We start from the raw sequence: 15,560 nt of genomic DNA, 5'->3' as shown, positions 1-15,560 counted from the left end.
TTTTCAGGAATTCTGCATGTTTTACTCTAAAGTTGCATTGTATAAAAAAAGTTTAAATGAGTAAAGGTTCACTGTATTATGAATAAATAAATGCTTTTATAATTTAGTAATATAATGGATTTTTAATTTCATTTTTTAAAGGTTAACACTGATAGCACTGCATTGTTTGAGAATGAAAACCACTGCCAAATGTGCACAGCGTAGCAGCAAGATGCCAGACAAACATGGCAGTGACTACTAGGTATGGATTCTGCTATGTAAAAGAAATAAAAATTTCTCGACTTTTAAATCTCATCTCATCTCATCAGCTACACCGCTTATCCTCAGTAGGGTCGCGGGGGTGCTGGAGCCCATCCCAGCAATCATCGGGTAGTGGGCAGGGGACACCCTGAACTGGTTGCCAGCCAATCGCAGGGCACACGGGGACAGACAACTCACTCGCTCATTCTCACCTAGGGACAATTTGGACCGGCCAATTCACCTGAAATGCATGTTTTTGGAATGTGGGAGGAAACCGGAGTGCCCGGAGGAAACCCACGCAAGCACAGGGAGAACATACAAACTCCGCACAGGAAGTCTGGAGCTGGATTTGAACCCACGCAGGAGGTTCCCAAGACATGAACTGTGCCGCACATGCGCTAACCACTGCGCCGCCGTGCTGCCCCGACTTTTAAATGTTTATAAATATTTTCATTGGTATGATAGTTCATGTACTATTACCTATTATTCAAATTAATGTTTTTTTTTACTGAATGAAGTGTTTTTGTACCGCTGGAATGCACTAAATATTACACACTGTCTCTTTAAAGATGCTCGTGATTGGTCATGCACATTTTTCAGGGTTTTGTCTTGTTTGACTTTTGACATTTTACTTTTGAATTTATTGATTATGTAAAAAGTTTAAATTGTTTTGTATTTTATAATTCATTTTTATAGATTTGTAAATATTTTATTTATTTCAATTTTACTTTTGTTGTGTTTCGCAAAGATACTGTGTTTCAAGATGAGCTTTTCTGGGGGGTTTTAACGTAACAAATTTAACGTTTATTCTTGTATTTAATAGTTATTTGTTCTTGCGATGAAAAGTGAATATTTTTCATTTGCATTTTGTTGTGACATTTTTTCTGGGATCACGTGTTGTTTGACTTTAAAGTTGCTATGCATAAAAAGTTTAAATAATAATATTTATTCAAAATATTTCTAAAGCATTGGAAAATATTAAGAATTGTCATGTTTGTCCTCTGCAGAAAACCGTCACAAAAGTTATAGATTTTCTTTTCTTTTTTATTATTATTTTAGAAAAATCTCCAGGGGGAACTTGGGCAGCACCAAAGAGCCACATGCGACCTTTGAGCCACAGGTTGCTGACCTGGAATAAAGGGACATTGTGTATTATTTACTGCCTTCTAGTGCTAACAGGAAACTTAATTAATTGCAAAAATTAACATTTTTTTAAATAACAAGTGAAAATACATGAAGACAAAAGTCTCCTACCGTATAGCACTGGTAGTTGCCTTGCATGGCAGACGCTGCTATCGGTTAGTGTGTGAAAGGGAAAAGTGTGAAGCACATTGTAAAGCGCTTTCGGACGTCTTCATTGACGTGAAAGGCGCTATATGAAATGCAGACCACAGAACACTGTGACCTTAGAGGGAGAAGAACAAAGAACGGTGTGTTTGCTGAGTTAAAAATGTTGGCAGCTGACAGCACGAAGCCAAATGAATTAAGCTGTTACTTAAAGACATTACACCCCAATTATGCTGATAAGACGGCGAAAATGTGCCAAAAGGCATAGATTTGGCATGGAGTGAGGTGACATGTTATCATAAATATCGAGCAATATGTGTTTCCTGCCTTCGCTTAGAAAATCCTGGTCTACTAGTGATCCCAACAGCCAAGAAGAAATCTGCAGGTTTCAGAGTGTTCTCCATTCGGGCCTAGTGCCCTGGAATGCACTGCGCTCTGAGATTTGATCTGCAACCTCAGTGGAACTGTGTAAATCCAGGCTTAAATCACACTTATATAGTATGGCTAATGAATGCTCTGTATTTCACGTTGCATGATGTGTGCGTATTGCGTTTTGATGCCCTTGCAACATCTATTGCAGCATGGTCATCCTGGAAGGGGGTTGTGTGCGCCCTATACTCAAGGTTTCTTCATTTTCTCATGCTGAGGTTTTGAATTTTTCCTTGCCCTCATGAGATAGAAAATAATTAAGAACCATTGCTTTAAAGCAACAACACAAGTGTTTAGTGAGCCGAGCTGAAAAAGCCAGTTGTCCAAAAAGAGTCGGAATTCCCATTACTGGTAGCCAGGCAACACAAAACAGGTATGACCAATCAGCATCCGCACCCAGCGCATTAATACGAGAAAACTGTTACAATCACGTTGCGATTACTCACGCGTTATGACATATGTTGACATGTTCACCAGATTTTATTTGTTCATAGTTTGATCACATGGGGATAAAATATACAAAATTTTCAAAACAAAATTACAAATGTGGGGATGCTACCATGGCACTGTATCTTGACGCGGAAGGCGATCAGCTCATTCGCTACGTGCCGCGGTTTTATAAAAATGCCGCACTACCAGCTGGAGGCAGGGCACTTTTAGAGTGTGCGTATTATTGCAGTCACGGTTTTCGCGTCACAGCTGCGTGGACAAATTGCTGGAAATGTTACATCTTCTCCCGTTTTCTACACCACCCACACATTGTGAATGAATGCAGGAAATTATATTACAAACGTAAGTATGCCTTCCACTTCTCAAAAGTTGAATTGAGTCTCCTAGCGTTAACACATAAGATGTCGCGGTAAAAAACGCGATTGTGTGATTCGGTTCCGCTGTCTTGCGAGCTGATGCTCAACAGCTGTGTTTCATGTGTCGCCACATGGGCTTGTTAACCTTTTCTTTATTTTAACTAACCAACGAAACCTGATAACATATATGACACACTTTAGTTGGCTTTCACAAACTTTTTACAACTCCGAACGTAGTTTAGTTTTCGGTGAATAATTCAAATTCGGGAGCGGTGGGTGCGTGAATGTGTTTGTAAGGAAGTCTCTGGAAAAGTGACATAATGGACCGAGCGCGTGAGCTGTTCTAGAAGCCTCGCGCACTGTTTGCGCGTGGATTTGTGTGAATGTAGATATAGTGTGTTTGTGTACGCGTGGGATGTCGTCACCAGCGTTGGGCACGTTACTTTAAAAAATAGTTACAGTATAGTTACTCACTGCTTCTTTCAGGTTTAGAGCCTTGAGTGTCTTACTGGTTAAAATATTAGGAAAAAAAAAAAAAAATATATATATATATATATATATTATCTGTTATATAACATTTAAAATTCAAATATGGTAACATTTTAATTAAAATATTTTGCTAATAAGCTTATTCATGAGGCTTTTTTTATTAATTGAATGTCCGTTTTAAGGGTTATATTAATTGTTCCCTTTTCAATATAATAATGGGTTTCCATAATAACATACTCGCACCGTAATATACCGGTGCGTCCACAGACTCCACCCCTTATGCTGCAAGTGACACAAGAGCCAGCGTTTTTCATTATCTTTAAGCATATTCTTCCCTTTATTAAGGAAAAAGGAAAGGAAAAATAAAATTAAAATGTTTATGAATCTAAAAAATATATAGATTACAAAACGATTTTAACTTTTTTTAGCTCAACAAATTTAAAGTCAACACAGAATCCCAATAAAATGTACATTGACTAAATTTGATAACCGCATTGAAAAACTTGATACAAGCCTAGCTCGTAAGTTATTTTTCATTAAATTTGTTACATATCTTGATGGTTTGGCTTTGCGTGTGTGGTCAACTATGCTAGGTCCTTAGCTTGGCCTAAGAGCTTGCTCTGTCCACTCCACGCATCGGCCCGGTATTGCAGTACCTCCGGGAACGGTGCATTCGCAATGATCGCAGCAAGGCTTTAGGGCTAGGACCTTAGCTTGGCCTTTTGGCTGAGAGTAAGTGTACCGGCTCCTAGGCTTTGTAGCGTATAATGAACTGATCGATAACGGATAATGGATAATGAATAACGAAGATAGATCAATAACCCTTAAAAACCCCCATCTTGATGAATAAACTGAATCCATGATGAAAATGACAAGTATAAAGTAAAATGTAGCCACGCATGAAAATGTTGGACACAGCGGACAAGAGTAGCACCAAATCAACACATTTCTATTAGTAGTGCTTTTTTACATTTTATACATGTTATTATATTTTCAACATCATTGTTTGGCGGACTGAATGAAAAAGGTGTCCCACAGGCTGTAGTTTGCCCACATCTGCTTTAACTCTTTCTGTGTCTTTTGCTCTGCGTTCAGGTTTTTCAGCTTATCCTGATGTTTTGTCTCTGTTTCACATTATATTCCTTAATTGCGGCCACATTACCTCATAGATTTACCAGGCAATGTCAGTTAACGTAGAGTGAGCCTCCCATCGGTTTTGAAAGGCTGTTTTCAACTTTTCTCTTGGCCACTGTGAGGGTTTACCATCCGGCTAATCCACAGCAACAGAAATGTCACCCTGCTATTCTGTTTAGCCTTCCGTTACATCGTGATGACTTAAAAGACTCACTGTTAATGCACCTCCTGGTCTTGTTTTTCAACTGGCTTATGTGTTGTTTGTCAGTAGTTTTAGAAGTGGCTGCGCTCATCACGCTACAGCCAACTCGATTAATCTGGGAATTTTTCTGAGAAGTCTTGCAGCTGAGGTGCTGCATTATGGGGCCTGTAGTCTGAGAGTTATCTGTCGGTCCATATAGTAGATGTCTAAAAAAAAAAAAATCCACGGGCCAGATATACATATATGTCAGGTGTTGTCTGTGGGCTGTGAGTTTGACACCTATAGTCTAAACAAAGAGTAGGTCAACTTTTTGGAGTCGTGGGCCGCTTTTCTTTATAAAAAGATGGGCTCCGGGCCGATCTGGGAGACCTATTCAATTGTTGTCAATTATGAATACATCTCATCTCATTAGTTGCACCGCCTACCCTCGCCTATGGTGCTGGAGCCCATCCCAGCAATCATCCAGCTCAGTAGCCTAGATGGTAGTGTGCCCGCTTTGAGACTGGGAGGTCGCTGGTTCGCGCCTCGGCCGAGTCATACCTAATTGGTAAAATGGCGGCGCCCTCTGTTGGCTGCGGCTGCATCGGCTCGCTACAACGGGTCAGGTGTATCGACATTTCGTTCTGTGTACATTGTTACAAAGAATGACAATACAAAGGAAATTATTATTATTATTATTATCGGGCAGTGGGCAGGGGACACCCTGAACTGGTTGCCAGCCAATCGCAGGGCACACAGGGACGGACAACTCCCTTGCTCATTCACACCTAGGGACAATTTTGGACCGGCCAATCCACCTGAAATGCATGTCTTTGGAATGTGGGAGGAAACCGGAGTGCCTGGAGGAATCCCACGCAAGCACGGGGAGAACATACAAACTCCACACAGTAAGTCCGGTAGCTGGATTTGAACCCACACAGGAGGTTCCCAAGACCTTAGAACTGTGCCGCACACGCGCTAACCACTGCCCCGCCGTGCTGCCCTTATGAATACATATACATGCAAAATTTTTCGTTGTATTTCGTAACATTAGTCCTATCAAATTGGTTTTGAAACCCTCACAATTCAAGCAAAATTATATTGAGATTTGTAACACTACTGTAGGGTTTTTTTCAATAGTATTTTTGTAATCTTTTTGCAGTCGAATTTTTTTACAGGTATTATTGTAGTTTTTTTCCCCTCAGTATTTTCACGGTATTTCTGCAGTTGCATTTCTTTAGTATATCGGTAGTACCGTAAATTCCGGACTATAGAGCGCACCTGATTATAAGCCGCACCCACCACATTTTAAGGGGATAACCGCTTTTGTACTTACGCAAGCCACACCTGTATATAAGCCGCGTACGCGCGCGTTTAAACTTGTAATACAATCACAAAATTAACCCAAACCCTACTTTGAGTCCCGCGATTTTAACTGGGCATAAAGCACTCAGTTCAACAACCACAGCTGGCAAAATGAATGGAAAATGATACCGGTACTTAAAAAATGATGCAGACCTGCAGAGTCCAGGTCCCGTTAAAAGTAATCCAAGGAAAAATAGTGTATATTTCCAAAGGTAAGGGTGGGAAAAATATATATCCACTTTTGTCTGCCGTGTCTACAAACAATCACCTTTACCGGTCCCCACTTCCCGTCATCCCCCGCGTCTGTTACGCCCCTTTTTAATTGGTCAGTGCAAGACTTATCAGAATGTGTCCAAAATAAATACAAATAAATACATTACAAAAATATACAGTTGCAAATACTTATCCTACATGGTTACACATATTTACAAAGAAAGACAGTACACCAAGAGAGTTTTCAAAGCTTTAATAATAATATAACTTTCATCCCAAACCGTTTCTTTGAAGGGTAGCAAAACGCTACTAATAACACGCTCGCAGTACACTTAACGGGTCGGTTAAAAAAAACATACTGTACATGTAGACATCACTTGGCCTTTTGCAGTACCTCCGGGAACGGTGCATTCGCAATGATCGCAGCAAGGCTTTAGGGCTAGGACCTTAGCTTGGCCTTTTGGCTGAGAGTAAGTGTCCCGGCTCCTAGGCTTTGTAGCGTATTATGAACTGACCGATAACGGATAATGGATAATGAATAACGAAGATAGATCAATAACCCTTAAAAACCCCAAAACCCCCCCACTTGGCCTTTTGGCTGAGGGTAATGGATAATGAATAAAGAAGACAGAACAATAACCCTTAAAAAATCCCCCCCCCACGGTAAACCGTTCTCATCTTCCTCCTTATAACTGTCGTCATCAAAGTTGTCTTCCTTTAGTATGGGAAAGAGACTTTGTCATATAGACGTTGTCCCACGCTCCCTTATTCTAAAACACGCTAGCAACACGCTCTCAAGGTAAAGTTTGAGTGCAGTAGCCCTGTTTCCTTCTTTATCGGACTGCTCGATTGCGTTTAGCTTCTAAGCTGCGTCATGTGCCTTGAACTCAAGCGCCGCTGGCGGCTGTTAGAAAAATTACATAAATTTGCCGCATCACTGAATAAGCCGCAGGGTTGAACGTTTGGGAAAAAAGTAGCGGCTTATAGTCCGGAATTTACGGTAGTCTTTTTATATTTTAGTCTGTCCATAGATTTTTTTGTAGTGTATCTAGTATGTTGTAATATTTCTGTAGTATTTTTGTGGTATTTCTTTTGTAAATCTGCAGCAGTAGTATTTTGAAGTATTAGTGTCGTAGTATTTTTGTTGTTTCTTTGTTTCCTTTTTCAAATGAAAGCAAGATACAGTAATATGCCCTAGTTTTGAAGCAATACATTTGATTAAAAATGTAAGGCAAATTCGTAGTATGACAGGGACGCAACTGCATGCGGTGGGTCACTTTATGGGCGTAACCAGCCCACTTTTTGGGGGTGCTCAAGCAAATTCAACCCAAGCCCAAAAAAGAGCATTTTTAAAACTGTTTTCCTTCGTAAAGGACAGGATAGACTTAAATATGATTAGAAGGGAAAAAAGGGCTTGTAAATCACTTTTAACATTAATACTATTGCTGTAAACAAGTTTCTATGTTGAATTAATTATATTCCTGAAAGCCAGGCTGTTATTTTCTTAATTTAGAGGGGACATCAAATGTTTTTTTATTTTGTTTGCATCTTAACAAAAGCATGTTTCCGATTCAATATGATGATAGGGTTTCATGAGCACCTGGGCACAAGGTTTGTTTACTGTTTTTCATTTGTTGTGCAGTGTTAGGATCAAAGTTTCATTCATTCAATGGGCATTGTGATGTGTGCAAGTTAGGCATGTCCAAAGTCTAGCCCTGGGGACAGTTACGGCCCAAGATCAAATTTTTGCTGGTTTGCAGCCTCTGTCATGAAAAAAATATGTGGCCCGCTAGTAATGTTAACTGCAGTATAAAATTTGTAAAAATCAAAAAAAAAAATCACTATCTTTCCAGATGATATCAATAGCCCTTCGGCCACCTTGCGCTTTGCTTTCTTTGAGAAATGTAGCCTCTCATTTCCGACATGGTGTCTGTAAATGAAGGAAGTTGACTATGATGGCCCCCGCTTCCAGGACAAGTGGAAATTGGAGTATTTTTTTTTTTTCCCACCAAAACCCGATCCGCGTCTGGCTTATTCGTAAAGTTTTCAGGCAATATAATATCAAGACACACTGCCAGTCGAAACATGCAGACTACAAAAAGCTAACTGGAAACAAACGGTGTGAAATGTGAAGCAACTGGAAGCTGTTTAAATGACACAACAGCCCTTTTTCACGAGACCCCGCGAGACAAATGAAAATGCTACAAAGGCGAGCTACCAGGTCACGACGTCGATTCCTAAGCACTGCAAACCTTTCAAGGAGGGTGAATTAAAGAAGGTTGCCTTCACACATTTTCAGCTTACAAAATCTGTTCTGCTTTCTGAAAAGTTTGGACAACTCTAGTGTAAGTTATTGTCAGCATGAGTAATTGGCGTTAAGGGACCGACCTCCCTGTGTCCACCTATCAGGGAGTTTGTCGGAAGAGGACTACTGGCTATTTCTTTATTGTGCTAGCATAATCAAAATTGTTCATGAATATTTTGTACCACTTCATGTACTTAAAAAGTAACGTGTGACTAAAGGTGAACAGTTAAAATTTTTATTTTCTGTTATTTATAGTAACCCTTGCGACCCTATTGAGGATAAGCGGTGCAGATGATGTATAGATGGATGGATTATAGTTGCAATGCAACGGCGGTTTTCATTTAATTAGAATGTTCATTTTATTGATTGGTAGATCATTCATGTTTGTAGTAGCAGTTAAATTACATAACTGTTGCATTTCATTTCATTGTGTAAAACATGTAACATGGTAAATGAGGAATTACTGAAGGATTACTATGTATTTTAATTTTCTTCCCCACAGCTTCCACGTTGCTATGTGGTGCATGTGATGAAAACGACTCTTAAAATAAATCACTCCGGCATCAGTTTGAAAGCAGGACCATCATTCAGCGGGAGATTCTACAATGCATTTGATTCCCAGCACCGCTACCACCCCCTCCGCGCTTCTTTTTTATATACGTGCGTTGGTCGTCCAATTGAAAAAAAAATGGTTAAAAACTGGGTATTGGCATAGTGATGGTGTTCCTGCTAACCACAAAGTGCAATGTGATGGTCACAAATGGGAAGTGACACTCCTGAAGTGTTGAATAATTCTTAATCACTTAAAGTAAAATCAAAAAAATAAAGATAAACAGCCAGACACTCTGGGTGCTCTGCACCCCCAAAGGTCTGAATCTAAAATCGCCCTTGGGGCACTTGTTTGCTCTTGTTTGTGTTATTTAAATTAACAGGAGTGGTTTTGTGTGATGCAAATTGGCGTGACATATTAAACAAAAGCTTCCTCCTAAACTTAGGTCAAGAGTGGCACAACAATGGTTATAACAAGTTGCCTCTGTAAAGCAGCTCACCTTAGGGCCAGTAATCCATTCTAAATGATGCTGACTTTGGCTTGTTTATTTTATTTTTTTAATATAAATAATAACGGGGAACCTTTGATACATTTTGCCCAAGTCATGTTATGCCTTCATGTCTTGTTTTTGGGGCAATTTGTTGAACATTGAAAGGGTAATATCCAAAATGTGGCACTACGTAGACAACTACTTTACTATTAGATCACATAGAACTCAGTAGGGGTGGGATAAAAGACGTCGATTAGTTTATATATCGTGATTTTATATTTTGTCAGTTTTATAGTGGACGTTTCTCCCTATAATCGATTTGTGCCATTTGTTTTTTGTTTTCTAGCCAACTATTAAGCTACATTTTTAGCTATTTAGCAAACCCTCTAGTTAAGTTGCTATTTTAGAAATTCATATCATAATGTGTGCCCTTTGTTCTAATTGGTAACAAAAAGTTGCTCGACGCTTGAAAAAGGTTTGAGACCTCGAGTGTGGATGTTATGTTCTCATTGTCCCAATGTAAATAAATGTCACTTTCTGGACCGACTGAATGGGCATTGTGTAAACATCATTCATGGTTTAATGTCCCTGAAGTGTATGATTTAAGTTGGTTGTTTTATGCAAAGAATTCTTTCACAATCATTAGTTATATAGAATTACAATACTTGTAGAATCCCAATTATCTAGACTGGTGATCTAAATCAAATCAGTATCGTATTATGATACTATCGAATTGTGACCAAGGCCTAACGTCCCACCGCTAGAATTCAATAGTTTTTTTAAATCATTTTCAGAACCCTTTGGCTAGCTACATACGCATTTGTCTTCAGCTTTAAATGGTAACCGGCGACCGTAGACTGAAGCGTGCAGATGATATGCATAAAAAAAAAAAGTGTCCATAGTCACTTTTTGTTTTGTTTTTTGTTTTTTTGTTTGTTTGTTTATTTCCACATCCCTTTTTTATAGTTTCTTCTTTGTACCCTGTACTTTTTTTGTTGTGGCCTCTCCTACGTTCTCTAACCAGCCGGTAAACAAAGACAATAATTTAAGGTTGCAAGGAATTGATAAATTCAATTAAAATTGATCATACAAAGCGTTGGCAATGAATTTCATCATCAATTTGTTGTGTCGCGCGATCCATGTGTTGAATTTCGTTGGGACATTGTAGCGTAGTAGGGCTGTTGCGAACATGCTTTTAGTACCACTTCAACCAGCAGAGGCCGACTCATGATTACATTTTGTTGCATAAATGCTTCTTGAGCCGGCGACAAACTTGTAGTACCACTTTGGTCCGGCAGAAGGCGCCTAGAGACCGTATTTTAATGCACGAGGTACTGTACTCTTGATCTGACGAGGCACTCTCATTCTTTTTTTTTTTTCTGCATTGTCTGAAAAAAGTACCTTGTATATTTTCAGATGTATATAACATTTGTATGTATTTTTGTTTATTTTTAAGCTATTTGACAAACTCTTGAATATTTCATTGTTTTATATTATAGAACATTGTTGTTTTGTGACTTTAAAAATAAGTGCTTGTCTGTCAAATCATTTTAAATTTTATGAGCAGTATTTGAGTCAAATGGAAGAACAGACAATGTTATAGAACCTTGTAACATTTATTGCACAAGATTTATCCTACAATCTTAAGAGCGACAAAATAAACGGCAAACTATATAGGAAAAAACTATCAACAGTAAATGATATAAAGTGAGTTTGTTAAATTTAACTCACAACCTGAGACAACTGGTCAAGTAGACATAATCTACTCTATTGCAATTATTAAAATGGGTGTTTCTTCAAGACAATGAGTCCAAACACACCACTAGACAAGTAAAGTCTTGGTTCCAAACCAATAAGATGATTGTTATGGAGTGGCCAGCCAGATCCCCAGATCTCATTCCAATCGAGAACTTGTGGGGTTATATCAGAAATGGAGTTTGTGACGCAAAACTATGAAATGTAAATGAATTGTGGAACGATAAGCAATCGTGAAGTGAAATAACAACTGAAAAGTGCCACAAGTTGGTAGTCTCTATGCCACACGGAACGCAACTAAATAGTAGAATTGCCTTTTTTGGAAATACAAAATATTTTTGAGTTCGTACAGTTAACAACAGACATTCCAACTTTTTAGAACACACCCCTTTGAACTATTTTCCCAATTGCACAGCCTTCAGAGCGTGCCTATTATGAATACTTGGTCTTTTTTTGGTTTCTGAGAATCTAGTGCACCTACTGGTACATAGTTTGGCATGTAACGACAAAAGATAAATTAAAACCAGAGATATTTTGGTTAGTCACATTGCACTGCTATTTTTTTTTAACAGCACTGTATGTAAAGCCATGTTAACGTACACAGAAATCCGATTGAGGTTTTGGTCCAACCTTAAGTAGTTAGATTGACATGGTTTGGTGAGTCAAAGAGTCTTAAACTCGGGGCCTGCAGGTCAAATGCGGTCCCCAGGATAGTTTGATGTCCCCGCTTTATTATGGAGGTTAATGTAAATGTGTATTATTTGACTGACGTACTGTCGTACACGCGAAAACATTTGCGAAAAGCAAACCTAAAACAACCATTGAGACTTAAAAGTAATCAAACTGCACAACTTTTCATATTTTTTTCTGCCCAGTCTCTTGCTAGGTTTTGGTTGTTTTTGGCTAACTGTAGTAGCAGGGAGGTGGATAATTATGTGAGCTTCATCTAGGTGAGGCTCCTGTTTTGTCACATAAATACAAGTTTCTTAACCTACAGGTTTAATAAAATGCAGGTTTATATGATGGTTAATGTATTTTTGCCTAGTATTTAATTCAATATAAAATATTACCAATCACAGTGCACTTGCTCTCTGTAGCAGAGCCATGATTTGGCATTAGCAGAAGCCATACATAGATATTGCGGTCCACCCCAGAATGAAAGTTGCAAGATGGCAGCTCTGTAGTATGTTTTTTTCTTTACTTAAGGATACCTCCACGACTGTTAAAAGTGGAAACCAGTACTATTTTTCATGTTCATGGGCAAACTCCTGCCAAAAAAAAGGCCTTGGGAGGGATGGGTGCCACTATGCTGTACTTGCCCAAGACACACCACAGGAATAGTGCTTTGATGACCTAGATGGTCAAAAAAGTGATCAGTGCACTGGCCAATAGTGTATTGTTGGGAAGTATTTAATCTTTTAAAAAAAAAAAAGTAAAATTTTGGCAAATTACATGCCTGTCAATTTTTACATTTCCCACCCTATTTTTTTTGATATTTCAAAATATCAAAACAGATTTTTTTTTAATTTTTTTGTTTTACCAATCTCGTCTTGCTCATTTCCGCTTTAATCGGGTTAGTCTTAGTCACTGGTAGCTGATTGACGTCGTCGTAGATTTCTAAAACTGTCTCATTACACTGGCAAATTTTATCCACGATGGAGCTTTTATTGCCAAACAAAACTTTTTTTTTTTTTTTACAGAAAATCGTTTTTATTCTACTTCATCTATCTTGCTGTGAGTAAATGGGTGCTGCGTCGGGTTTAAGGTCTATGGCCTGATATGGAGAATCACAATATAATTCGTTATCGTACCCACCTCTCAGGGTAGCAACTGGCTGAGGTTGACTGGTATGAAAATATTGAAAATGGATCTTTGTAAAATTGTTTATTTGATTGCAACAATTTTTTTACCTACCATCCATCTTAGTGCACACATGTAAGTGCAAGAGGTAAGATCAGGCCTAAAAAAAATCGGGCTTGACCCAGGCCCAAAGGTATTAAAGCCCAACCCAGGCGGATGCCGGCCAATTAACTTATATGCAGGACTGAGCCGATAGCAAACCCAAAATTTCATATTTTATTAATGAGTACTCGCAAGGAGAGGTGGTTATGATAACGAATTAAAGCCTGCTTTGGGAACCAAATTTAAGTTAAACATTTACATCTTTGATATTTGTGTCTGCAGAGGTTAAATTAACTGACAATTTTCCATCATTGAAGGATTTTGTAAAGATTTGACGGGAAGATTCAAAATTGCCATCATTTTGACGGGTTAAAAGTTGGGTCATAAACCAAAGTAGTCGTACAACTTTAATTTGTCGTAAAACCTTACATATGGTAAGAACCACAATGGTATAAAAAGCCAAAATACTGTAACCCTGGTATGTTACCCTTTAATCCACAGTCTAACTAAACGCGAGAAGATGGCCACCAAAGAGTCTGAGAGTGCCGCCGTCAGCATTCTGTCATGGGAGCAAGTCGGTCGCTTGGATGAAGTCCTGAACGAGGTGGTGCCTGTGCACGGGCGTGGGAACTTCCCTACGCTGGAGGTGTGCCTTAGGGACATCTTGGCCCGGGTGCGCTCAAACCTGGCGCTCAGCGGCGTGGTCGTGACAGATGTGCGCTTGAACGGCTCCACGGCCAGCCACGTGCTGGTGAGCGACCTGGGCTGGAGCTACAAGGACCTGGATGTCATCTTCAAGGTGGAGCTGCCACACGAGTCTGCCTTTAGGTTGATCCGTGACGTAGTGCTGGGAACCCTCCTGGACTTCCTCCCTGAAGGGGTCAATAAAGAGAAGATCACGCCGGCCACGCTGAAGGAGGCTTACGTGCAAAAGTTGGTCAAGGTAGACACCGAGCAGGACCGTTGGAGCCTCATCTCTCTTTCGAACAACAACGGCCGCAACGTGGAGCTCAAGTTCGTCGACCGCATCCGCCGGCAGTTCGAGTTTAGTGTCGACTCCTTCCAGATTGTCCTAGACTCAGTTCTAGCTTTCTATGCGGCAGGAGCACCCATGTCGCCCACGCGCCATCCGGCCGTGAGTGTCGAGAGCGTGTACGGCGACTTCGAGGGGGCGCTAAGCCACCTGCGCGACAAGCTAATCGCCACAAAGCGGCCTGAGGAAATCCGCGGCGGTGGACTGCTAAAGTACTGCAACTTGTTGGTGCGTGACTTCCAGCCTGCTAGCGAGGAGGAGTTCAAGGGGCTGGAGCGCTACATGTGCTCGCGTTTTTTCATCGACTTCCCCGACATTGGCGAACAGCAGCGGAAGGTAGAGGCGTACCTGCACAGCCACTTTGTGGGGGAAGAGTCCAGCAAGTACGACTACCTGATGATCCTGCGCCGAGTCGTCGATGAGAGCACCGTGTGTCTGATGGGACATGAACGACGTCAGACTCTGCACCTCATTTCACTCATGGCTTTCCGTGTACTGGCCGAGCAAAACGCTATCCCGGACGCCTCCTGCGTGACCTGCTACTACCAGCCGGCGCCGTACGTGCGCGACCACAACTTCAGCAACTACTATGTGGCAAACCAGAACATTCCCACGTGGCTGCCGTGCAACTGATGGGGCAGGAAAGGGCGTGTTCTTAATATTGACGTGTCATTATTTTTACATAGAAGCGCCAATTCAGTTTCTTGATGGATGCAGGATCCACTGAGGGCTGCTTACGATATCAGTATTTTTCTTCATCCAGTGATAAAGAGAAATGTGGGGGGAGAATTAATACAGAAAACTTAAGAAAAAAAAAAAACACACAAATGATTGATTTGGTGGTTTCTGTATCTTCTGAGGAGTATCTTTTTATTTAATTTGGGACTTCGTATTACTTACAGGTGGCTTTAAGAAAAAAGGGAGAATAAGAAAAAGGAAAACTTTCAATATGCATGCCTTGTAGGCTGGCGTAGCATCATACAGGCTAACGAAAACTTCTAGGGAATCGGAACTGCTGCGGGTTTGTGTCCTGCGTATCACTGCGTGCCGAACAGGCCGCCTGCAAACCCCCAGCACCTCGCTTTCCCTAAAAGTAGAAGCACATTGACCATCCCTGCAACCAGAGCCTGCTACTAATATTATCCCCGCTCGGTCTTCAAGGGGTCTAGTTGGGGTCAGCACCACCGCACCCATTTGTGGTCATGTGCTTAAAGATGCCAGTTGTAGTTAATGACATCACACTATTCTTGGCTAAGTAACATTCAGTGACTGCTGGCTGTTTGTCGACTGATTGCGCAACCCCCCTCCCCCTGCCCAATTTCCTGGAGTTGTTTCTACCTCGTGTTTTGAGCCGGATAACCAGCAGTAGCTCTTATCTGGA

At 40.4% G+C, this 15,560-nt stretch overlaps 1 protein-coding gene across 1 annotated transcript; it reads left to right on the top strand.

Annotated features, from left to right (window-relative positions):
* The first annotated feature begins 2,592 nt into the window (after nt 1–2,592).
* tent5c (terminal nucleotidyltransferase 5C) lies at nt 2,593–15,120 on the top strand. The gene is made up of 2 exons (XM_088352977.1): nt 2,593–2,748; nt 13,648–15,120. The coding sequence occupies exons 1-2, from the start codon at nt 2,726–2,728 to the stop codon at nt 14,810–14,812; spliced, it is 1,188 nt and encodes a 395-aa protein (XP_088209103.1). The 5' UTR covers nt 2,593–2,725; the 3' UTR covers nt 14,813–15,120.
* Nucleotides 15,121–15,560: the final 440 nt, after the last annotated feature.

This window comes from Urocampus carinirostris, chromosome 14, assembly GCF_059441175.1.
Source record: "Urocampus carinirostris isolate Australia breed hairy pipefish chromosome 14, RoL_Ucar_1.0, whole genome shotgun sequence".
Lineage (NCBI taxonomy): Eukaryota > Metazoa > Chordata > Actinopteri > Syngnathiformes > Syngnathidae > Urocampus > Urocampus carinirostris.
Note: the sequence above shows the minus strand (reverse complement) of the source record. Positions and strands in the feature narration are given on the sequence as shown.